General features: G+C 40.2%; 5 protein-coding genes across 5 annotated transcripts; 1 reads left to right on the forward strand and 4 right to left on the reverse strand.

The window, feature by feature from the left end:
- Positions 1–1,698: 1,698 nt before the first annotated feature.
- gpn2 (GPN-loop GTPase 2) lies at positions 1,699–6,396 on the reverse strand. The gene is made up of 6 exons (XM_042424005.1): positions 6,300–6,396; positions 5,507–6,030; positions 5,063–5,219; positions 4,745–4,905; positions 2,898–3,028; positions 1,699–2,685 (listed from the first exon to the last, which is right to left on the reverse strand). Exons 2-6 carry the CDS (start codon positions 5,927–5,929, stop codon positions 2,613–2,615), a joined length of 945 nt encoding a protein of 314 aa, XP_042279939.1. The 5' UTR covers positions 5,930–6,030; positions 6,300–6,396; the 3' UTR covers positions 1,699–2,612.
- Positions 6,397–6,597: 201 nt separating this feature from the next.
- gpatch3 (G patch domain containing 3) lies at positions 6,598–10,161 on the reverse strand. Its single transcript, XM_042424217.1, has 7 exons — positions 9,608–10,161; positions 8,232–8,689; positions 7,916–8,090; positions 7,448–7,507; positions 7,196–7,317; positions 6,978–7,105; positions 6,598–6,859 (listed from the first exon to the last, which is right to left on the reverse strand). Exons 1-7 carry the CDS (start codon positions 10,113–10,115, stop codon positions 6,676–6,678), a joined length of 1,635 nt encoding a protein of 544 aa, XP_042280151.1. The 5' UTR covers positions 10,116–10,161; the 3' UTR covers positions 6,598–6,675.
- Positions 10,162–15,612: 5,451 nt separating this feature from the next.
- On the forward strand, positions 15,613–17,173 carry nr0b2a (nuclear receptor subfamily 0, group B, member 2a). Its single transcript, XM_042424681.1, has 2 exons — positions 15,613–16,343; positions 16,507–17,173. Exons 1-2 carry the CDS (start codon positions 15,809–15,811, stop codon positions 16,746–16,748), a joined length of 777 nt encoding a protein of 258 aa, XP_042280615.1. The 5' UTR covers positions 15,613–15,808; the 3' UTR covers positions 16,749–17,173.
- A 2,483-nt stretch (positions 17,174–19,656) lies between these two features.
- On the reverse strand, positions 19,657–23,409 carry kdf1a (keratinocyte differentiation factor 1a). The gene is made up of 4 exons (XM_042424817.1): positions 23,059–23,409; positions 21,662–22,722; positions 21,190–21,264; positions 19,657–20,343 (listed from the first exon to the last, which is right to left on the reverse strand). Exons 2-4 carry the CDS (start codon positions 22,701–22,703, stop codon positions 20,285–20,287), a joined length of 1,176 nt encoding a protein of 391 aa, XP_042280751.1. The 5' UTR covers positions 22,704–22,722; positions 23,059–23,409; the 3' UTR covers positions 19,657–20,284.
- A 585-nt stretch (positions 23,410–23,994) lies between these two features.
- On the reverse strand, positions 23,995–25,994 carry LOC121906136 (trophoblast glycoprotein-like). Its single transcript, XM_042424821.1, has 2 exons — positions 25,719–25,994; positions 23,995–25,485 (listed from the first exon to the last, which is right to left on the reverse strand). The coding sequence occupies exons 1-2, from the start codon at positions 25,979–25,981 to the stop codon at positions 24,516–24,518; spliced, it is 1,233 nt and encodes a 410-aa protein (XP_042280755.1). The 5' UTR covers positions 25,982–25,994; the 3' UTR covers positions 23,995–24,515.
- Between the last annotated feature and the right edge of the window lie 2 nt (positions 25,995–25,996).

The following is a 25,996-nucleotide window of genomic DNA, read 5'->3' on the forward strand; positions in this document are numbered from 1 at the left end:
TGTCTGAGTTCATTTAGCTTGACTTGCCACACACTTAATTGGAGAGAAAAAACAGAATAAAAGAACACTAAAAGCCATATCTATGAATGCATCCAGCTAAAAAAAAATGACCTGGTGCATTAAGTTATTTCCCACCAGTGATTCTCAGAGGTATTTAGGCAAGCAAAGGCAACACACACACAGGTTTTTCCAGAGCAGAAGGAGGAAGCCTTGCAGCAAACGAGACTACCAATGCACATTCCCTCTTATTCCCTCCCCTCTGCCTGCCTGCCTGCCTGCTCTCCTCTACCACCCCCTCTCCTCTCTGTCTGTCTCTCACTCCAGCAGAAACACTCCTCGGCTGAGTGTGGGGGGATGGGCGCAGGCTCCAGCTCTCTCACCCTATAACATTGAACTACGCTGTACAAAAAAAAAAAGAAAAGAAACAAAACAAAACAAAAAAACCCCCAGACTTTATCTACCAGACAGAGGATGCATGGATAGTTTCAAAGTCTCACAACAATTAGGAAAATGGAGCATTTGTCCCCTCCCTTCAGTCAAATGAAGCAGACATTTTTGGCATCCGCAAAACGCTCAGGGTGTGTGCACAGCATTGAGCAGGGGTGGGATGGTAATGAGAAGTGTATGTGTGTGTGTGTGCAATACAGAGTTTTTTTTATTATTTAAAAGGGTGAAATGCAAAGGCATAGAAAGGTTTATGAGGCGTTTAATAGTTCTGGGTGTTTATTTCAAATTTAGAGCGCAAGTGGTGCGAAATCTGTCTTTCGGTTTCTTTTCTCACTCTTGATACACACACTCTCTCTCTCTCACACACACACACACACACAGAAACTGTCTCTCTTCTCTCTCCAATACACGCACACACACACACACACACACACACACACACACATGCACACACATCTACCTCTAGGGGGCTTATAGAGAGAGGGGGGGAGGCAGGAAGTACCAGTGAGAAGTCATACTTGATCACATGTACAAACATCGGATCACAATTTAACATTCTGCCTGACACACCCCCCTAATGCACGGAGAGCTCAGAGAGGTTTGCGAGGCAAGAAGCTGTCCACATATAATTTCACAGCCACATCATAACACTCAGGTTTAATGTCATTTCCCACATCAGTGCGAGCTCGCAAAGTGGATCACCAATTATTTTAGTCTGGCACGAGAAGCGCACGCACGCACACGAAGCCTCAATTTTAAAATGTGTGTTCTGTGCGTGTGCGTGTGTGTCTGTGTAGTCATTATTTGCTTTGGATTTAAAAAGCAGACGATTTAAACTGAGTTTCACTGTAAAGAAGGGAAGACAATAACAGCAGTAGAAATGAGTGATCTCCAAAGTAGAGAGAGAGTTTTAGTTGCTTTTAGAAAAAGACAGAGGGTCTTCCATCCCAGAGACCAGACACAGGGCCAGTTGTGCAGAAACACAGATTTAATGTGGCTTCCTCTCCCCGCCTGACTTAATTTTTCTGCTCTGGCTGCAGGGAAGAGTTGGAGCAGATTTCTGCGGATCTGGGAGGAGGATTTGCAAGCACATGTGCCATCTGCTGGACAAAAAAAAAGAAAAAGAAAAGAATGGACCCAACACACAAGGACTCGCTCTTTGCCAAAGTCATTACTACTTCTGATGTGATGCGTTTGAGTCACCTTACCTTTCTGACAAATTACTCCATGATTACACACCACGCTCACATGTTGCAAAATAAGTAGTTTTTTTATTTAAAGCCTTGAAAAAGCTCGGTTACAATAACAAAACGAGGATATCAGTCTTTCAAGACATTTTTAAAACTAATATGGTTGCACAGTAAGATTATTTTGTTTCTTCTTTAACATAAAAGATGTATTCATTTTAATATTTATCCCTCCATCACACACACACACACACAAATTCACCAATTGCACTTGCATCTCAGAGGCACTGCCGACTGTCAACTTCCATTATATTCCACAGTATATCAAGGGAAAAATGTTGTTTGTTCTCTGTATCCTTCTGTCAGACACCCTCCTCACTAATATATGCACACGGAAGGAGGGTATGCACGAGGAAAGTCCAAGTCTTCTGTTTTATCTCTGCCATGATGTTATTCATCAAGTTATAGAACTGAAACACTGAAAAACAAAGACTTAATTCATGCACTACAATTTAAAATAAGTAGCAACAAACATTTTATATTTTCAGTTAATTCGTTCAGCATGAATAAAGAGCTGCGCCCGGCTTTCCTCAACAGTACGGGTGGCTCAAACATCTAATGCACTCAAACAAAAACTAAACTGGGGCTTTTACATTTGATGCATTTTAATAAAATGTGTCGACAGCAGTGAAAAAGCAGGATTAATCACATCACTCTTTGATTTCTCTGAAAGAAAGCTCAGCGTTTGCTCCCTTCAGTCGTCCTCATTGTAATTTTTTATGAGGTGTGGTGTAAACCTTAAGGATCCACAGAACCCAAATTTAGTTCCTGTCTCTCCACCGCTTTTGTAGAGCGGCTCACAATTCAGGCCAAGTGAGATGGATGTTGCCAAGACTCTCCTGATATACTGGTGCTAAAAAGACGACCAGCTTCTGTCCTTATTATTATGGATGTTGGCCCTTATTTGGGCGTTTCAATTTACTGGTCCATCATTTCCTCCTCCACAGTCCTTCCGCTGGTTTCAACATACCGCTCTTGAACTCCAAGAGTACTGGAGGGTGAAATGTCAAGGGAAACACAAGAAAATAACACATTTTTAAAATGTATAGTGCATGATTTGGGTTACAGTTGGCATAATGTTGCCATTATAAAAAACCAGAGCCTTCATTTTGTAAGCCGAGTCCCTTAAATCTTTGGTCTAAAGGTTTGATTTTAAACCAGATGAGTCACAGTGAGTCACCAGAGTGATGAGGAAAAGGATACGAGTTGAACTGGAAGTCTGCCCCCACAGCAGCTGACATCATGGCCTGCAGATTCCTCTCCTCCAGGTCTCCAAAGCAGTAGCCGTTTGCCTTGTCTACTGCTCGTAAGACCTGAATCATGCTCTCTTTGTCCTGGATACAGAAAACAGAAGCATTTGATCAGGGGGTTTTCACTGAAAATACCTAATACCAAAACACTTGCTAACAAAACCTCTATAACTTTATACTGTTTGGAGACGATTGTATTTGGATCTACTGTATTAAGGCATCGTCCTCGAAAAGATTCTGAAACCTTGGAAATGTAGTAATCCTGCCATTTCAGCCTTGGTTTTTGTTTATCAGTGTTTGGTATTCTGAGATAAGCTACACATGCAAACAAAGCCACAAAATCCCAAACTTCATCAGTCTCAAATGCTCAGAGTTTAGCATCTTGTCTTTCTCAAGGTCAAGCTTTTTTTAAAATTTGGTGTGCTAAATACCACTGGTAACCAAGGTAACTAGTGGCTGCTTAACTTAGAGGGTGCAGAAAACATAGAAATGAACCAACGCTGTGTTTTCACCATGATGAAACAAGAGTGCCAACCTGCTATTTGTATAAATTACTAGACCCATATGAAGTGATGGCACAGAGGTCTAGACTCCTGTCTCTGGACGCACACAAGAGCAAATCATTCTCCATAAAGGAGTAATGCCAGGGAGTGTGCAGACAGCCCACTCTATTTTAAAAGTCCTATCCATCTGCAGAAAATTGATTGAGCGTTGAATTTCAAATGCTAAAAGCGATTCATCTGTTGAAAAGATGAAATATATGTGGTGTGTTGTCAGTCATTTTTGGAAGGGAGCCTGGTGTTTAACATTTTCGGGGCCAGTTCTACTCAGATCAACATCAACACCTCTCAGCAGCCTCGGATAACTCCGCAGAAAATAAATATAACATTAGACAAACTCAAGGTTTCAGTAATTAAGTGAGAGTAAGTTAATTTGCAATCTTCTAGTCAGACATCTTGTGTTATACACAGAAACCGAGACTTCAAGGCTTCATTTTTGTGTATGACAGAACGATGTTTGATGAAGCTAGTCGGGCTACATTAGATCTGTGATTTCTGCATATAGCTCAGAGCAGACAAAATTTGGTAGTCAGTGAGCAATAACCCACTCTAAAATGGCAGGGTTTTTTTTATGAAGCCAAGTCATGCAATATGATGTGTTAATGCTCCTGCACACAGTTTACTTACTACTCTGCTCTCATTTAGATAATCATCACAATTATCTTAATCTATCTTAAATACAGCCTTTTGTGCCATTTGTGAATGCATCAATTTAACGTACCTTTCTTATATACATTTTTCCCTCTGTAATTAGTGGAATAAAAACAACAACACAAGGACAGTTTTCTTAAGACAGTCGGATAGAAAAAAATATATTATAAAAATCTATGCTTTTCTTTTTTGTGTCACAAAAAGGCCCCAGAGCATGCATGCACATTTATGCAGGAACATTAGGAATAATAAGTTACATTATATACCTGTAATAACTACAAGCTGGTATATAATATAACCAAAATGTATTACATTACATTAGTTCTACTAATTTAAATACAGATGGTTGCTGACAGCCATGCACAACTCTCCTCAAAGTAGCTTAAGCCCTTTTTCAATTAGGAAATCCCCAGTGATGCTTCCTTTTAGTTTACTGAGGCATAACGTTGTTCCGTAAATTGATACTAATATTAGGTCCTTGTGGCTATAATGTACCACCAGCAGTACATAATACATTAAGTCTGAATCATAGTGGGTCATTTTCTGTAATATGTAGCAAGAAATGTGTCAAAACAGCAAACAGTGATACCTGTACATTGAGAGACACAAAGGAGACGAGGCTGTAATCTTGTATGACTTCTGCCAACTTTTCATTTAGATGGCGGAATTTTTTAAAGAAGGGGTCCGCAGCCAGGTGATCAAGAAGATAGTTCAGGTCCATGACTTCTGTGTAGAAGTCAAGGTTGAACGCTGTCCAAGAATAAAGACAGGAAATGAACAAAATGTTATAATGAAAGATAGAAATTAAGTGTACAATTCACTATTTATACATATAGCTTGTGAATGTAATAGTTTTGTGTATTGTATATTGTTGTGTTTCAAGTAAATCAACCAGCCCTCATCTTACCCAGTTTGCCGTACTGCTCAATCAAGTCCATCTTGGAGAGGACGTTGACGTGAGGAAGCTCCACATGTAGCATGGTGGACAGGGAGGTGCACAGCACAGAGATGAACTTGGCTGGGTCAGCGCAGTAATGAGAGTCCACGAGGTGCACTGCTGCCAGCTAAACAAGGAGAGAAAGTTCAAGTAACGGCAGTCATCAGAGACATTCAATGCAATTTAATGTTAATTTAAATCATTGATCACACTATTTAAATGTTGTAGCCTATATACATGATGAAATAAATCTGCTTTTATGTGAAGTTGCTTCCCAGATATAATACACATGAATGTATACAATTGTAAGCTCTGACGTATCAAAACAATATGTGTGGTGCAAACTTGGCATCAGTTTTTCATGCTTAGATGAAATTAGATCTTTCCCCATTTCTGAATGCCGAAGATGCTCACCCTGAAATTCCACTTTCCCAGCTGTGAGAATATGTTCTTCACTGAACTCTGGTGGGTGTAGAGCTCCACCTGTCCAGGACAGTCAAACAAGAAGTAACAGTCACTGTGCTGTTTCAGCTTGTTTTCTAACCAGTCCAGATTGGCTTCAACGTACTCCATACAGTAGAGGAGCCCACCATTGGGCCCAAGCTTCAGATTTTCCATGACATCATCCAAAGTGACCAACTCTGAGATATCTACTGCACAGGGATATGGCAGTCCTTCATTGGCTGGGTCCATGTTCACCACAACCACCTTGCGTCCAAGGTGAGTCAGGAACTCCTGCATACCTTGGCAGTAAGTGGTTTTACCTGAGCCTGGGGGTCCAATGACCACCTGGCCGAAACGTAGTGAGGGGGGAGTGCCTCCTGTCTGACTGGACATGGTTTCAGTGCTGAGAGGGTTCACATGAGATGGGACCTGGATGTCAGAGGGGCCACATGTGCTGTCCTGTGCAGGATATCAGCATCCAGAGGGGACGTCACCTGGCAGGATCACACCAGTGTCAGATAATGGCAATGAAATGTTTGTAGCCAACTTCAGCCTCTCTGTTACTACTTAAGAAATGTTCACCACGATATTTGTGCGGTTAGCTTAAGTTCATATTTGAATGTCCAATAACTTAATACTCAGATAAGTTAACGTCACTTGGTTAAAAGTCTACGTGACAAAAATAAATCAAACTAATAACAGCGATGTTTTCACTTACGATGTTAAGACTTTATATTTAGCAATTTAAGTATTGTTTAATTACCATCTGCCGCCTTTATGTTTGCATGCGCACAACGGTTGCTAGCTAACGGGCTAACTACATCCGGGTCACGTAACCGAGGTGTCAAAATAAAAGCAGTTCTTAAATTCTGTGTGGCGCCACATATTTTTGTTTAACACTTTTGTTTACTACATAATTTTATAAGTATTATTTTATGGGTTTGATTGTTCTTCAATGTAGAAAATAAAGAAAAAACCCTTGAGTGAGTAGGTGTGTCCAAACCTTTGACTGGTTCTGTATATAAAAAGGAAAACTCAGCACAAGTGGATTGAATGGTGTAAAAATGTTTTAATAGCAAAGTCAGAAAATGAGTCATTTAAAAAGTATATATATATATACAAAATAATAATTGAATTAGTCATCTTCGTGGTCCAATGGTGCCACCTGGCTGCCAGCCTCTGTACTTCATGCTGGTGTTTGGTTGACGTCTGAGTAAGGTGTCACCTTCATCTATGTCTTTGGGTTTATCATACACTGTAGTTATATGGAAATCTGGCCTGGCCTTTTTTCCAGGATGTAAGAGCAATTTCTCTCCATGATACCTGCAAAACAAAGAAATGTACCAAAATATAAGGAAAGCACTAAACAACATGTCAGCTAAATCATATACCAAAACATGCAAATACATTTTGTCAATTTTGTTTTCATGTTTATACTCACCCAAACCCCCGTTTGCAGTTTGGATGTTGGCCCTCATTCTCCAGGGCTTCAGGAATCCCAATCTGACTGTTCCCCAAGCCTTCACCGTCCTTCCAGCCCTGCTTCTCCATCACTCGACGGCCAAAACCCTAACCCAGGAAAATGTATGAAAGAATTGGTTGTACAGACTGTAGAGCAAAAAAATGGGGTAAAAATATGGGCTGTGGCAACCTCCTTACCTTGGTGAACCTCTCAAAGCTGCCGATAGTCTGATTGTGTCCTGATCCATCTTCAAGACCCTCCCTCAGCCTCTTTTCATACCGCATTCGCACATAGTCACGGGAATCCATGTCACCTCCATCTGTGTGAGGGAAAGCTGGGTTGAAGTAAATCTGACTATACAAGAATAATTTTATAGGTTTGCAAATGTACTATTTGGTTCTCTTGGTCAACGAAGGTCATCACAATTGAATAACAGTAACTTAAGATACCTTTATCATAGTAAACGCTCATGTCAACATCCCAATCATCTGCCGTTTGTTCATCAAAATCTGAAATAAGAACAGAAAGGGACATAAACATAAACAATACTTTGTGACACAAACACTTTATTTGAAGTATTAGTGGTCAACTCCAGTTTTTCATGAGTACTGCTGATTTTCATTTCAGTTATTTAACTATTTTGATCATAAAAAACTGTGCCAGCAGTCGATGACGTAAGGCTGGGTGATGTGTTGTTTCCTGAAAGAGGAATATTGTATCTAATTTACCAAAACAAAATGATTAACGTGTCAGATTTCGACCAAAATTATTTCTGAAATGCTTGAAAACGCCAGCAAAAAATGACCATCAGTAAGATAACTTATAAAATGTGATTTGATTTTTCATGTATGTATTTCAGCAAAAGGTCTGGAAGATGTGGAAAACTGCAGGGTTAATGTTTTTATCGTTTTAGTTACCTCCTTCCTCTTCCTGCCAGTACTGGGCGTCCGTGTAGAAGACCAGACCTGAGCCGCCCTTTTCCCACTTCAGCTCAATCTCTTCTTCATACAGCCTCTCTTTACTTCGCTCCTGGCTCGTTACATCATCATGCAAAGCTTCATGGCGCTCCCACTCCTCACAGCGATCATCATCCTACAACCGACAACATGAATAATTGGAAAACCGCATGTGCAGGGTAGATCATGACAATTCAGCCAGTCTTATATCACATATTGACAATAAAAAAGCATTTGTATTTGACAAATTATTAAATATTGATGGGTTTAAACCTACATCATCTGCATTTGACTGTGCATCCTCCTCTTCTTCTTCTTTCCATGGCTCATCAGTCTCTGTTGTTTCTGTGTGATCAACCAGCAACCTCCGTCCCGAGGATGGTGCGGCTAAAGCGCCCGGCCCTGATATTTCATGCCCGGCAGCTGTTAGCACAGTCTCCTCTGTGGCTGGAAACATGTAAGAATCCTTATACTGGAAATGCACGTTGCCGTAACGACGGTTGGAACTGGTCTTGGGGAATGTGAGGCCCAACTTCCGGATGAGGCGAGGAGGCAGGCGACAGGACTGGATGAGCTGGAGGAACACTTTCACTGGTGTTCCCACGTTTCCATTCGGCATCAGAGAAGGTGGATTCAGCTCAGATAAGCTTTTGAGGTCCGTCTCTGTGAAACGCTCCGTTAAGGACGAGCGGTGCCGCTGCTCATACTTTGTCTTATAGGGGAATGGCTCCTCATCTGAAATACATTTTTAGATGCACAAAGACATGACAATGCAATGATATTATACTTCAACAAGAGAAAACACAGTAAAATTACAGCAACAACATACACTGCAACACCCACATCAAGGCAAAATACAAGTCAACATACAAAAACTCTCCTAGAAGCCAAAAAATTGCTTCTGCATTAGATTAGAAGGAGTGTAGCTCTTTATATAACTGAGAGGTTCCCATTCAGGAAAAGTACCTCAACAACTAATCTATGACTCAATTAGTTTTCTGACTGAAGATGACAGAAGTGTGATTTTTATCGTTAAGTTACTGCTCAACTTATTTATCATGTAAATGCAATAAACATTTGCTGATGACAGCTTCAGTAATAGACAGTGAAGATTGATTTGCTCTTCCCTATTTCATTTGATTGCAAATTCTGTGAATCAGGGAAATGACAAAGTGGGCTCTGATAACAGGCTGAGGCGCAAGAAAATAGTCCTCCAGACAAACCGTGGAGTGATGTGATCTAACAATGGACTTTAAGTGCAATATCTCCATACTGCATCAGTCATTTTCACAACAGTAAGATGCCTTGCTGCAAGCTGCACTAACTCATGTTTACCTTTGCTGCTATTTTAAGGCTTTTATATTTTTGTGTACCTGCATGTAGTTATATAGTTCCTTCACTTTTTGTTTCCGAAACTTTCTTAATATATTTACTAAGTTTTTTTTTTTTCTTGAAGAGTTAAGTGTAATTAAATCGGCTATGCTACAAGTGCACGTTTTTTTTGTTTATGTTTTTTTTGGGGGGGGGGTTGTCCGGGAGAAACAGAATTTCATTTCAATGTATTTGAAAGGTTACTCAGAAATGACAATAAAGAAATCTTGAATGTTGAATCTACTACGGGTTTAAGTTAAGGCAGGATGTGTCTCTACTAACCATTTTCATGTGAAACTTTTACTCTTTTGATAAGACAGCGTCTGGACAGCCAGCTGCCCTTCGAGTCAATCCAGTGGTTCCCCGAATACATCCTGATGAATCTGTCGGCGTCTTTAGCCTGAACTGAGATCACACAACAGCCCGTTTTCACCGCCTGCTGCTGCTTCTTCACGGAGCTGCTGTCTGCCGTTACTCGGTCGCTCTCCGGGGGTCTGGAGCTGCTGTCTGCCGTTACTCGGTCGCTCTCCGGGGGTCTGGAGCTACTGTCTGCCGTTACTCGGTCGCTCTCCGGGGGTCTGGAGCTGCTCTCCTCGCTGTCATCACACACCGAGTTTTGGCCCTCGGACTCCCTGACAACCTCCGGCCGGTGTCGATAGTGGAAACACTTAAAACCGCCGCTTTCTATGAACTGACTGAAATAGTTTCTGAGGTCCGCTGAACGAAAAGCGGCTGGAATGTTGCTAATTACTAAATACACAGGAGATACAGCTTCTTCAGAGTCCGCCATGATTGTTTATTCCGAGACACCTTACGTCATTGGAACGGCGTTCAGAAACAACGTCAGATCCGCTTCCTGAGATGAAGTTAAAATATTTTGGAATTTTTAAAAATAAATAAAATATTTTGGAAAGGAGACTTTTGTCCTCAATTTACATCTCATTTTGACTTTTTTGATAGAATGTATTTAATGTTTGATAACACTGTAAGATTCATGATATAGTAGTATGTTTTTTGATCTTTGGAGAGCTTGGGGGTTACCTGGATGTTGCTTTTAGATTTATTGGCTTTTTTATTTATTGTTATATTGTGTCATTTTTAATGCTATTTTCTGGTGACGCATATGCTTTGTGTTTGTTCAAGGTGCTCATCGGTCAAACCAATCTCTGTAGTCTGGATTATTGAGACAACGCCTATGTATTGTATACACACACACACACACACACACACACACACACACACATATATATATATATATATATATATATATACAAAAAATGGTTGTGTGGTGTGTATGCAAATGGTGTGTATATCTATATATATGTATAGCTGCTCAAAAGGTCATGCTGTATGGCAGTAGTATTTTAATTTATTTTGAATATAAATCAGACAATAATGTTTTGGGGTTTTTTTGTTTTTTTTTTATTCAACTGTTTGTAATTTTTAGCAAATTCTATATGCATGAAAAATGGACAAATAGAAAACCCAACTTTATTCTCTGTCTTAATGATATTCAGCTGTATTACAACACTGAAGTTGCAAAATTTAAAAAAAAACACCCAAACAAAAAAACTATAAAATTCTTGAATATCAATCTTTAACCCTTAAAAAACTATATCTATACCTATACATTATTTTATTTCTATTGAATGTTTATTTGTCTAATGTTATCATTTAATCCCTTTCCTTTCTTTTAATTCTTTTCTTTCTTTTTGATGTTATACATGTTCATATGTTACTGTACTTTGAATATGTGTTTTGAATTTGATTAGTTCAAATAAAGAAAAAAATCTATTTTCTTTATATTACATGTAGTTTATTTTACATAATTTATATGTATTTATATAACCACATTAAACATATATTTCATATATAATGATAGTCAAGATAATATCTCTCATATGCTTACAACTTTAATTTGACTACGTGTAGCTATAGTGAACACATGCAGGTACTCAAATTACTAAAGAATCTTAAAAGCAATTAAAAATTTCAGTAACAACACCATCAAGTACTAGTGTGCTAGTAAGTAAACAGAGAGAATAAAGGCCAAAGAAAAGGGACAGACTGGTACACAGGAGTTTTCAGAGTCTTCAGTGTCCAGATTTTAAAATCTAAAAAGCTCTTTCTCTCTGTCTTTCTTTCTTCCAGAGACAAGAATCAAGTTCCTTATAACAGAAATGCCAGTAATAAGATAGGCCTACTTAGATACAAAGATTACACCCATGCTCAAAGATATTATGGTTTTTATCATGTCTATCTGTATCTGTCATACCAATATGTCTTCTCTAGTATTTCTCTGTCAGAGTATCTTACTGTATTTCCATGTGCATTCTTGTTCCTGTATCAGGAAATCAAATCTAAATGCTTTGCAATCCTAATATAATATCCAAGAAATGGAAGCAGTTTTAAGAATGACACCAATCTTCTTGGACGACTGGGGGTAATTTATTATATTTAAAGTATATTTGAGGTATTATATTTAAAGTTAAAATATTAAAAGGAGAAGTGAAACCGCAATGACGGTTAAGAGACACAGTATCCTGGCTCAGTTTTTAACTTTACATATCTATTCTTATAAATTAGTATGAAACACTTTTAACATCAATATGTGAGGCCTTTTGTTAGGAAAAAAAAAAGTTAAAACCTTTTACATTAACACTTGTTTATTTTTCTACCTCTCTCAGAGTGACATCTAAGAACCATTTTCAGTCAAGAGTTCATTAACCCTAAGGCTAACTCTCCCTTTGGCCTTCAACTCAGCTTTTATCAATGTGTTTTGATAGTAATAGACAGTAAAACTAACGCGGGTGTCTGGACCCTGACATCACTTTACACATCATATTACACTCTTATTGTGCATTAGTCACAGCCTCCCTAACCTGTAGAAACCCTTGTTAAACCTTAACAGTTGGGAAAGTACAGAGGAAAAAAAGTAAAATTAGTATTGAAACCAACATTTTTTTACAAACATAAAAGTTTTCACAGGCAAGTACACATAAAACTGTATTCAAAACCTTAAATCTTTTCAGTTTGTATAATACTGAGAGACAACAAATTGACAAATAGACACAATAATCAAATATAAAGTCTGTGTGTGATGAAATATAAAATGTAAAATAAACCAATAGTGAGCCTGGAAGAGGAAACATCTCTCCACAGAAATATTATAAATACTATGACACCTTGTTACATAAATATGGCGTCTTTGTGCTGCAGGTTTTTGGCCCAGCTGAACTATATAATTATGTAAATGTATAATTACTGTAATAAAATATATGACCACGTTTATAGTGAGCTTGGTGTAACCATGTGTGAAAATATATTTGCATTCCAATAATTAGAATCTGAAAGTTTTTGTTTTTTTTTTTTTTTCCTCCTGAGGGTTGAAATGACCCCACAGTGGAAGAATGAGTCTCAACTTTGGATCGCTGACCTTGTGACAAGGGAATTCGTTAAATGACCCTCCACTGTATTAACAGTAGGTCAAGGTCAAGTGTCATGTTCCAGACGTGGTGTCCATCACGCGCACACATGAAATGGTCGAACAGAGAGGTCATTAACCTGAGGAAACTCATTTTCAGTAGTAACAAATGAAAACATTGCTTCCATCAACATATTCCTTATTTTTTAAATTGTTATCACATTTTGCACTTCATAAAGCTATTACAGTCACTTATTAGAGTTTGAAGGTATCTTGGATAACAAGTCTTGGACATTCTTCGACTGTAATTCATTACATCATGTTTCATCAGACCTGGACTTTCCCCATTTCCTTGATCTCAGAATACAGCAGTTGTTCCACTTATAGAATGAAGGTCTTTTTGTTTTTACTGTCCTGGACGAGATAAGCGTCTGTCCTCCGTGTCCGTCTCTGCCTGCTCCTAACCTCTATAAACACAAGCCTTATCACAAGCGTTTACAACTGTCAGCGTGCTTCATCAAGCCGGAGGGCTGCTGAGTGCATTACAGGTCACTTTACAGAGAGGACTACATTCTTGAGGGTAACCTAATGTGTTGTATCATGTATGCGAAGCTGTGGTCCATTATGATTCAGCTCCTGTGAGTGCGGATATGTCATGTCTCACATGAATAATCTTTGTGTCATAATGAGATTACTCCCAAGATTCAGGCTACAAAACAGATTCTGTAGTTTTCTTTGGAGGAATGAGTAAAGAGGCGGATGAAATAAAACAAACATTAAGTGACTGGTGCTGCCACTTGTGTCTGGCTTGTAATCTCTTTATTGCAGTCATTCATATTGTGGACTGACCTTGACTCCACTGCTCTGTGGTTCAGATCTCCCCTTGGAACGTGGATCCTATAATTCTTACAGGCTTCCTGGCTTCTGCAGCAAGTGTCCCACCAAAAGTAAACAGTATAATATATTATAGTGTGTTATCTGTTACATATCTGCAGCATTATACAATATGGTGAAGAAATGCTGGTCATTGAAAATGCTGTTTGTTTATTTGTGACAATAATAAAGTAATTTCCTTATCAGTGTCAAACCTCGGTGCCAGGCACGGGGAAGATAACAAATTAGGGTTAACTCATTTAAATGACGAGCAGAACATTGTACCGCCTGTCACAGACACCATAAACTGAAATTCCTTGAATTTTCTTGACCAACTTTGATTAATTAAGAATAAAAGCAGTTATTTGACCTACAAAGTCACTCTGAGATGTACCAAAGCTTTATAACATCAAGAGAAGCTGTCTGAACTCCTTCCACTGACAGTTGTTTTGTTTTTTGCAAAGTTACAATCATGGAAAGCATTTGGAGAAACTAGTGCTACTTTAAGATCCCCTCCAGACATGTTTTAAGATATATAAAAATACTTTTAAGATATAGATGGTATAGATGGTTAATATGGTATATGGCTAATATGTTTTTTTTCACAAAGAAAAGTTCAATTACGTCTTAAAAATCCTTAAAATAACATCTGCTCCTTCTCCCTCATTGACAAATTCAGAAGCCATGAATGTGCAAATATTGTTTATTTCAAATATTTAACTGCTGGACATAAGATGTCTCCTATTTCACTTTAAAGTCCATTCTCAGTGTTTGTGCACTTCAAGTTTCCACATCACACTTGTGTAAGTTGCATATTGAATCATTACCGGATTTGACACAATGGATAATATAACAAGCTTTTAAAATACAACACATTGTTAAAGATGAAACCAGTGGTTTCCAACCTTTTTGGCTTTTGACGTCTTACAAAAAGCAGTGTGTAGTCGGGGTCACATTTCAGATGTCTATGAGTTGTTAACAGCTCCATCAAATAGTGATTTTTCCCTCTAAACTTTTCATATAGTTTCATTTCAATAAATGTTCAAATGATTGAATATTTCACCAAAAACCAAAGGTTAGAGAAAAAGTCCAAAACTGAAAACAGATTTGTGTATCAGAACTTTTTCTTCTTTCCTCTCCCATTAATCATCTCATGACCCCTCAGATTTATCTGGTGACCCTTTAGAGGGGCCCGACCCCTAGGTTGGGAACTACCAGACTAAACTGGCTTACTGTACATACAGTAGTTGAAACCAGCTCCACCTCCAGCAGCTACAACAGTAACATGCTGCTTACACATTGATGCTTCAGTATTAATAATCCAATGATGTCATATATAATAATATATCATTCAGAGGAATCAAACCACTACTTTTACTGCAATACTTTAACTACATCAAGTTGATAATACTTATGTACATTGTTGTATTGGTACTTTTACTCAAGTAAAGGATCTGAGTACTTCTTTCACCACTTGATGCCTTTTATGGTTTATGTAAAGTATTTATAAATGTGCTATACAAATAAACTTGCCGTGCCTTCTAGCCCTAACGTCCAACACATTTTAGTGGAGGTGGACTTTAATTAATGTTTTAATATTGGTTTATTTTATTTTCTCAATATCAAAGGCAAACAAATACTGAAAAAGAGGTTGTATTGTGCAGTTGTGTAACACTAATCACCAACAAATTAGGTCTTCAAATTTTCACTGTATTTGTACCAGAATAAGTAGAAATTACACAAAAAAAGAAACTTGCTACACTTCATGAGGACTTAACCTTTAGGTCAGTGCCCCTTATCTGCTTTGGCCTCTTTCCATCTCTCCAGGTGTGAGCTGGCAGGGACACAGTGGGGGCTGATTACCTTTGCAGTCCTTGGTAGCTTGGTACCGCCTGGGTTAATGACACCGGCTAAAAGATAAGGCCCATCCCTCTTGATATCCAGGCGTTACTCCACTAGCTCTTCTTCATTGAGAAAAGCTTATCGGTTTCACAGGGTTATTCCATCAGTCACCTGGCAGAGCATGCGGTTGTTTTTCACTGAGAGTGTATTGACAAGTCAAGGTCCACTTAGCAGGGTGGGTTGGCCTTATAAATACGGAGATACTGGAGGCAGCAGCTCCAGTATTCACAAGCTCATGAAGAGCCCGTCCTGTGAGAGGAGGTGACATCTCTACAACCTACAAAATGGATAACGAATGTCATTGTTCGACCAACGGCGACAGACTTTTGAATCCTATCCTCTACAACATCCTCAGCCAAATGGATAACAGCAAACCAAGTCAACACAACTTCAACTACAATTCAATACCTCATAGATGCAACTGTGAGCTGCGTCGGACAGTGTGCTTGAAAAGGCCGTCTGAGATTTGCAAAGAAGCCTCAGCAGTTCTGGTTAAAACCGTCCATTTCATGAAGAACTTGCCCGCTTTTAACCAGCTTCCACCCAATGACCAGTTCTCACTTCTCAAAAGCTGCTGGGCACCGCTCTTCATTTTGGGTCTGGCCCAAGAGCATGTGGACTTTGAGGTGACGGATTCTCCTGCTGACAGCATGCTGAAAAAGATTCTCCTGAACCTCCAGGAGGGCCCCGAGATGGAGAGAGAGCAGCCCACCATGGCTGGAGTCAGCAAACTCAAGTCCTGCATCAAAAAGTTTTGGAGTTTGGATTTGAGTCCAAAGGAGTACGCATACCTCAAGGGGACGACGATATTTAATCCAGGTATGTTCTGATGCTGCCACATTACTGTATGATACACAATTTGATTTATTGATTCATTTTGGTAAAAATTTCAATCACTGCTTTTGGAATACTGTGTATTATATATATATATGTATATATACTATATATATCACTAATAATATCCTGTCTTTACATTGAACAGATGTCCCAGACCTAAAGGCAGCTCTGTTCGTTGAGGGGTTGCAACAGGAAGCTCAGCACGCCCTGAGCGATATGGTCCGGCTCCTTCACCCCAGGGACCAGGAGCGTTTTGCTCGAATCCTCCTCACAGCCTCCACACTGCAGAGCATCACACCCAGCCTCATCACTGAACTGTTCTTCCGGCCCGTGATCGGCCAGGCTGATCTGCTGGAGCTGCTGGTCGACATGCTATTCTGCAGGTAGAAGACGACTGGTGGACTTCATGAAACGGTCCTGGAGAAAGTTGACTATCAGACACAGCTGTGATGTTTTGGGGGGTTTTTTTGTTGTTGAACTAACCAAACAATGTTCCCTCATGAAATGAAGGAACTCCTGACAGTGGAGTGCTCAAAAACTGTGTGAATTGTTGCAAACGTGTTGTCTTCCATTGTGAACATGAGACTATGAATCACTTTTATTCACATTGAAGCTGAGGTCACTTTAACCATATCCGAAAAGATTGTATCCGCTGAAGTGGAAAGATTTGACCTTCCACATATTACAAAAAGACGGACTGTACCAACTTTTAATATACTGTGTCTCATGTTGAAGATATTCTCTTTGCTTCAGTGTTGTAAATACATTTTGTCTGAATTTACAGAACATTTCAAATAAATCTATTTTTGTACCTGAACATAAAAGTGAAGATCTGTCTCAGTCTTTAAAGAATAATGAGCTGTGTTTGAAATCTGACATGTTCCAGCTATATCAACCGATAATGGCACTTTATTCTGAACCTCTACAGATTTTTGGCAGATGCATCATTAATCACATGTTGCGCAGCCAAGTATTGCTCAAGCCCACATATTTTGAACTGTCAGGCCACTAGCGTTTCCAAATATAGTAAATATGTCAGAGTCAATTCCCTGAACATGTGTTTAAAATGGTTTAAAAGACTTTTCTACATGATACAGCTCTAAACATGCAGTGATTTGGGATTTAAAATTCCTTTCAATGGTGTGTGGTGTCGCTCCAGTGAAATACTGGAGCAAGAGGTGAAGAAAATATTTTGTAAGGGACTGTGTGGAAATTATTAATGTGGGGAGGAGGGCTGAATCTAATATTTTATTTTATTAAAAAGAAAGGTTATTTATATTTTTCCTTGGACGCTCCTCTTCACTTGTTATATGTTAATGGCAACAAAACATGAGGAAATTATACCTTTTTTTTTTATTTAAATCCATCTGCTCCCTACTTTTGAAAAAGAGAAAAGAGCTAATAAATAAATTGTATTTACAGTATATGAATGAGCGAAAATAACACCCCAATACAGAGACAGGATTGCAGTCCTCTGCATATGGCATAACATACCTTTATTTTTATTTTTATTTTTATTTATTTTTACAATAAGAGGGAAGAATTAAATAATTTTAAAAAAACAAATCAGGGATGCTCTCCGAAACGTTTTAGACTATCCTTCCTCCAACAAAAAGAAAAAACACATAACCGTCCTGATAACGTCTCCCTTCCTAATAATTACATACAGTCCCTGCTACACTCTGACAGTAAAATCCAGTCAGCAGCAAGGGTGTTGAATTTGGTGTTGCAAACTCATATTGAGAAAGCCTTTGTGATTCATGCATTGTGTTCTGTTTCTTGTTTTACCAGCTTGTGTTTACACTGACTGTCAGTGTTGGATATCAGTAGCTACTTCACTGACACATTTAAAAAGTTCATACCTTAGACTTCCTAGTAATGTGAGGGTTATACAATGTCACATGAAGGTAGAGTGAAAATCAGCAGTTAACCCCCCATTATGTTTCTTGATTACAGTATGGAAGCCTTGGGGGTTTTTTTGCTTGTGGTGTTTTGTCTCCCTCTCTTGGAAAATAGTGGAAGTCACATATTTACTTGGACAAACTCTAGAGAGACAGAAGCATAAAAAGTGGTCTTAAACTGAGTCATGTAGTTTTTGTTACACATATTTGTTACAAATACATCAGAAAATCAAAGCTCTTACAAAAACAAGGATTTGAATATGCAAAAGGAAGCTGAATAAATGTTTAAATCACGTGTCTTGAAAAATCTGAGATTTCTGTTCATCTGTGGACTATATTTGATATAGAACAAGCCCTTCTTGAGTCAACCTATCCTGTGGTATGTTCGTTGTGAAACAGTGAGCCTTTACATGACACCTCATTCAGGTAAAACAGGAATGTGCTGATGGGGGCAGAGAGCCAGAGGGAACGGGGTAATGCAGGGCAACTGCAACGCACCACAAACACAAAAGCAAAAGTCAAAAAGCTTGACATTTGGTACAGAGGAATCCAGATAAACTGCTATTATGCAGGCTTTGTTACATAGTGATTGTTTCTTTCTCTACAAGCATGTGAAAAATCATATCAAGCAGTGAGATCTTTCCACCTATTTTCATTACAAATCACATTATTACAAGAATGTTTTTGAATTCTTGATGCTGGTGGAGATGTCTGTTTATTTTGTCGTTTCAAGACGCTGACACTTAATTACTCAAGTCTTCAATGTTGAAAATGCTCCATATTCCTAACAAAACATACATTTCCTGAGCACAAAATACCACTGTAATTACAGTATGACTACACCTGAAAATGTCAGTCAACCGTCTGTCAAAAAACATATTTCAACACATTCATTATTCATTTTTAGAGCTCACTGAGTGAGTCTTGCTGCAGCTGCAACTATAAACCTTTCATCTAAAAGCATACTAGACTGAGGTTTATCTTAAATATACATTACTTGTTAACTTCAGGACAAGTTCCTGAAATCGGGCTGATTTTCTGCACTGCTTCTACTCTTTACAATAAATGACAAACACAGACTCCAGGATTTTATTTCCTTTTTGTCAGAACCAGCCAAACAAGTTTCTTATTTTGCTGAGGGCTGAGAAAGCCTGCCTGCCACAACACAGTGACCTCGGGGAGATGAGCTTGACAACAATAAAGCGAGACAGAGGAGGAAAAGTAGGCTAAAGACACAGCATCAGAAAACCTTGTGAGGAAAAACCAGTAGCAGTGTTGATATAAGAAAGCAAATAATTGGCTGGTGAGGAAAACTCTGCAAGCATGAAGCACATTTTCTGAGATGACTTAAAGAAAGAAGAAATTTCCTTGTTGAACACACACAGAACAGCAGAAACAGGCATGATGATTTTTATTTTATTGAAAACAGGAGTCACCATTGAATAAAAAAAGCTGCTGGCCAAATGCCGCAAACGGTTTAACAACCCAGAAAGTAAAAATATATACATCAAAATATGGCTTAACAATACAAATGAATGATGATTTTCAGGTCACAACATGCTTCTAAGGAGACTAAATGGCAGTCAATAAGCCCACAGAAACACACACACACACATACAGAACATGCTTGCATAAACAATCACACAATAATGAGGACGGTTATGTTCTACCATCAGTTTCTATCCTCTGGCCTGAAAACCTCAATGGAGTGTAGTCATGTTTCTTTTTCTAACACAATGGTGTGAAACAACCTTAAACACTGCATAAGAATACATAAAAACGTGCATTGTCTTTACAAAACTTAGCGTCCTCAGTGGGTCATTTTCTGGAGAAATAAAGGTCTGTAAAGTTAAATGACACCCTGATAGCAAACAATAGCAGGACCACTAAAAGGAGAATCCATGGTAAAAGGCATTCCACTCAGTAACAGCATAAATGATAGCGGAAGGATAAAACTGTCCATCTAGTTGGCTACATCCCTTGTCAGTATACAGGCAGGCACTTTTGATCCCGGGTTGCCCTTCAGAGAAGCAGAGGAGCGCCTGAAGATTCTGTTTCGGTGGCGTTGCTGGAGGAGTACACTGCAAGTGAGAAAGAGACATGTTTAATGCATTGATTACAAAAAAAAAGCATACAAATAAAGTTGAGGTTTTAAAAAAACTCTGGATTTCATGCACAAAACATGACATTTAAAACCGCTGAGTTTAACCCGGGACGCTGATACATTCCCAGGCCGCGGTGTGAAAGTTGTGGAAACACAATGTGGTGTACTCTCATTCAAAAAGGCATGTAACAGGAAACCCCATCCTTTTACCAACCTCTTCGCAGAATAACAACAAAAACCAGAGGCTGCTGTGTGGTAATCCATCTGTAACCTTAGCCGCTCGCTAAAATTACATAATAAACCATGGGACATTATGTGGCATATATTTAATGTGACTTGATCCGCTGCTCTGGCAGGTGGTGTTGCATGACCGCTGAGCTTGAGGGGAGAATGAGGCGGACTGATAGGTGGGTATAAGGTGGCAGAGGAGGGGAGGAGGCAGCTAATGAGCAAGGGATTGTGATATGCAGAGAAAAGGCAGGAATGCAGGGCTTTCACTGCTAAAGAGTGGTATGTTACTGGAAGGCAGAGAGGAGGTGAGAAAACGCCTGCAGCTGCAGCAGGTACGATGGATCTCAGAGGCTGAGTTGCACCGGTGTGGTAGTTAATCCTCAGCGACCAGGACAAATAAAGACCGTTGCTCTATCAGCACAATGAACACAATTATTATGATGTGAAATATTTCTACCCACTAATCATACACTCAGGTGCTGATTGATTCTGGATCGTATTCAACTCATAATTCCTCACTCATGTGTTGGCCAAAAGAGGGCCACACACGTGTCTTTGCACCAGTTATGGAAAATTCCCACATATAACTCACTTCTTCCGCTGTAATGTCTCATTTTCCTGGCCAGCTCATCTGATGGCGTCTGCTCTGAAACTTTCACCTCTGGAACTGTGGCAGGAGAGAGAAAAAAAAGACCAAATGAACAAAACGAACATTAATACACAGTCATTTTAGAGTAATCTGGTCATCCCGTCTATTGTGCAAAATGTTTGAGCAGACACTGTACCTGTATCGACTTGCCTCAGATTAACCAATTGTTATTAGGACACTGCCTGTAAAATGCCTGGTGCATCAGGCCTTAAAACTATGAGCCAAACAAAAGAGCTTCAGCTTCAGCTATGAGTCATTAACAGAAGGCAGATCATATGATTGGTATATTTGGTATGTTGCAGGTGGTGGTGAAAGAGTCATAAAGTGGTGTCTTATGAATGTTTATACAGCGGTAATTATTCATGTAAAATGGTTGAAAAAATGTTGCATGATGCAGCACAGTGTCAGATCTTACAGTCACTGCTCATGAAGGTGTTGGTCATGGTCTCGTTGCCGCTGTCGGGGAGGGTCCCGTCGCTCCTCCCATTAGGACGCTGCCCCGTCGACTGATGGCTCTTGTTTCTCTTGCCCTTCCGGGTGCTGATGCGGATGACTCCGTGCACCAGCTTGCACTCGGCCTCCTGCTCCTCCAGGTTGTAGTCCTGAGCGATGCTGTAGATGAGCTCGCTGATCTCGTTGGTCTTGCGGGAGAAAGAGGAATCGGAGGTGCACTTGGCCAGCTGGTCGATCTGGTGCAAGGCGTAAAGCTCCAGCAGCTTCTTGGTGATGAGAGAGTCAATATCTGTGCCGGTGTCACTCAGGTCATCCAAGTCATAGTCCTCACGGGATAACAGGCTGGTGTTGCTGATCGGCCGCTGGCTTTCCCCCTTACCGTGTGTACGGGGCCGTTTGGTTGCAGCCACTGGATACTTTACCGTCTGACCTGCGATGCGCACATCCTGGTAGCGGAAGCTGTCGCTTGTGGGCAACTTAGTGACTTTATTGGACTTGTTGGGCTCTAAATGGATGCCACAGGTAGGGTTGGACATAGCAATGCCATTAGGAGGGTGGGCCTCGCTACCTGTTTTAGGGGGGTGGTCTGTGGAGCTCTCGTTAACAGGCAGGCAGGGCTCTCGGCTGCCATAAAACCCGCAGGTCAGTACGCAGCAGATAAGGGCCTTACAGCCACTCCAGCCCATAGAGGCACAGGAGCCACAGGCATGTCTGCTAGTAGGCGTGCTGTCTGCTGACCCCGGAATAAATCCTATAGTCTCTGAGCCCCGTCCAGTGCCATTTCGTGGGTGCCCTCTGTGACCATACTTGGTCTCCGAGTGCCGGGAGCGGCCAGTGTGGTGCTCCTTCGGGTGTTCCCCGTGAGGATCCCTGTAGGATTCTTGGCTGGTGGTGCTTTCTCGGGATATAGTCCGAGCTTGTCTGTACTTGTCTGCTCTGGAGCTGGAGCTGTGGTTATTGTGGTGGCGGGACGCATGGGGAGCCCCTGTGCTGTGGCCAGGCATGGCTCAAAATGCCCGGGACCTGGTGTGGGAGAGGCATATGTTAAGAAATAATAACCAGGTGTGAACCTCCTCTCTTGTTGCCACACAGGCCTGCAAGCATTAAACTCACCATGGTACATTAAACAGGCAGCATTTCAGGCTTATGTAGTAAACACTTGTCCTCCAGTAAAGTAACCTCCCCTAAACTCGAGAATGTAAATAAAACTGAGTGCATCGATTGCTGGCCTGATAATAATTTGGGCCATTGCGTCACGCAATTATAGATTGTTTGGTTTACAGTATGTGTGCAGGAAAACAGACCAACCCAGTCAACATGTAACTGTTTTTAAAATTAATTTATAAAACGTGGACTTACCGCATAAGAGGAAACACTTGTGTCTGTCTTTTTATCCCAGATAACTTGATCTGTGAGCAAACCGCGGAAGTCTCAAGGGAAAAAACTTTCCTCCGCTGTTAGCGCTTTCAAACAGAGAAAGAAAGGAGGTTTTTTCGACCGCCCACAGATTTCCAGGTGATTTTACTTCCACGAAACAAAACAAAGTCTGCAAACTTTAAAGTGCACTGCCTCCTCTGCCGAAAAACACAACTGAACTCATCCGTGTCGTCTCCTTTTGGTGAAATTCAAAGTCTTGTGTTGCCGAGAGTCTTCTAATGTTTGGCTATTACCTGCGGCTACAGCTAATCCCAGATCCTACACCCACCCACAGGTGAGCCGTGACGTCACGCGAGGCGGATATGAATGCACAGAAGAAGGAAAAAGGAGGAGAGGGGGGGGGGGGGGGGGGGGGGGTAAAAGAAAAATATATATAAACAAAGAAATACTTGTGATAGGAGAGGAAAAAAGAAAGAGATAAAATAGCTGTAAAACATATGAAAAACATAAAACAACTGATTCATTGGAAAATGCACACTTGTCTGCAAATGGATGTTATTCATGTACACACACACACACACACACACACACACACACTCACACACACACACACACACATAATTGCTGTAAACACAGATATACAAGGCAGGTCTGACAGGCGCACAGAGGTGCACAGCTGCAGAGCCAGCAGGTCTATTTCCAAACAATATCTTTCATTTTGCCCTATTTTTCCCCCGCTGTGTTCACATGCACTTAATCACTCTCTCAGTTTGAGTTGAAACAGGTGAAATTTAAAAAAAAAAAAAAAAAAAAGAGCCTATGCAACATGGTTTCACACAATAAAACGGATGCATGAGAAAGTTAAATACATAAAAAGTTTATTTATAACGAATGTGAATACAGGTTTTATATCTGAAAGTAGCTTTAATATCTAACTATACCTTTAAATATGATAATACTGATCACAATATGGACTCTACATGTAACAATAAAGCTATATTATTAATTAAATTCACGAATCTTACATAACCTTACAGTTACATACAGTTTCTCAGGTCAGTACACATTTTCCATGCCATTGAGCAAACTGTCATTTATCTTTCTATCAGTCTTCTGCACTGTCAAGATATTTAGAGACATGATACTAAAAATTAAAAAAGCAGGAAATCACATTTGACAAAAATTCAGATGTTCCCTATATAACTATATGTACTATATTCTTTAAAAATGTCTGATATCAACACACAATATTGAGGTCATTGTACAGACCCAATGCTCCAGTGCCTTAAAAACACAAAGGCACTTTAAGGTGAAATTCATACCTGCAGTATGTACAAGAAGCTCAAAAACATCAAATAAAATGTAAACCTACTGGCATAAACTACTCACATCTGCATCTTTTTCACATTTCCTCAAATTATTTGAGCTTCATTGAGAGCTCATAAGTCAACAGGTGGTGAGGTCGTCACCTGTCTGACCTGTGTGTCTGTAGGAACCATACAGGTGTCATTTGGCTGCTGCTGTAACAGAGCTAATTGTAAATGCCCCCGTGCCCTGTTGCCGGCGTTATTTGCTGAGATGTACCCCAGCCGAGGGTCTGAGTCAATCTCGTATCGGTAGTGATATCCCTCCATAACATCCCGACATGCATTTCTCATTTCAATAATCCACTCCTTCATACCTTTGCGATTCAGGTAGAGCACAAAGAGGAAGAGCATGCCCACAAACCCCAGCACCAGCCCTAAGAAGACATAGGATGTCTGGAGGGTGAGGTCAGTCACCTCTGCTTGGACTGGAACAACACATCCAATGGCCTGAACCCCGAGCCCTCGCAGCCGGGTGTCAGTTAACCCTCTCGGGGAAGCACACCTCACGGCATCTGCATCTACTTGAGCCCTCGATTCGTTCAACCAGGCCACAAAATTACGGCTCTCACAGGAACAGGTGTAAGGGTTGTTACCAAGAAGGATTCGGATGTTCCTGAGCTTCTCCAGTTCCTGCAGAGCATCATCCCTGAATGTCCTGAAGGCGTTGCGGGTCAGGTCCAGCACCTCCAGATGGTTCATGCCAGAGAAAGTTCCAGCGTAGACAGCCATCAGAGAGTTGTTAGCGAGGAAGAGCTGCTGCAGATTGGGAAGGTGGGAGAACATCCCCGGGGGCAGCAGGGCGAGGTGGTTCCCAGAGAGGTCAAGGCGGAGGAGCCTTTGGAGGCCACCCCAGCGCAGCACCGTAGTGAGGTCCGTCAGGGCAGTGAAGTTGAACAGCGAGCGGCTAAGGTTGAGCTCCTGCAGGGGACTGCCAGGTATACTGAGAGCCTCTGGATGGATGAGGGCCAGCTGGTTGCCACTGAGGTCCAAGAGGCGCAGGTTAATGAGGGCAGAAAAGCTGTGAGACGCCATCTCTGTAATCCTGTGAAGACAACTACTATAGTTAGATTCATCCTTACACATTATTACTATTCTCATGTTTGGATACAACTCATACATGTCACTGCACTATAAAAGTAAACAAACAAAAAAAACACATCCACAGAAATAGACATTATTTATTTATTAGATACACATCACTGAAGGTTGTCATATTGTCCAAATATGGCTTCATATACATGAATGAAACAAAAAAACAAACACTGACATTCTCACCTATTATTGCTTAAAATGATGTTGGTAACATTCTCCAGCTCTGTAAATGAATCGGGTCCAATCTGGTGTATATTATTCCCTGTGATGATGAAAGTCTTTGCATATCCTGGAATAAGTTGTGGTACCGTGAGCAGATCCTTAGAGACACATTTCACTGTACGAGTGACAGCAAAACACTTACAGCCAAAGGGACACTCCAAGCACTGGTATGGTGCGTAAAGTAGTACTCCCAAAAACACACTGCGGACTGCAGAAATACACATCTTTAAATTATAGCC

Source organism: Thunnus maccoyii, chromosome 10 (genome assembly GCF_910596095.1).
Source record: "Thunnus maccoyii chromosome 10, fThuMac1.1, whole genome shotgun sequence".
NCBI classification, from domain to species: Eukaryota; Metazoa; Chordata; class Actinopteri; order Scombriformes; family Scombridae; genus Thunnus; species Thunnus maccoyii.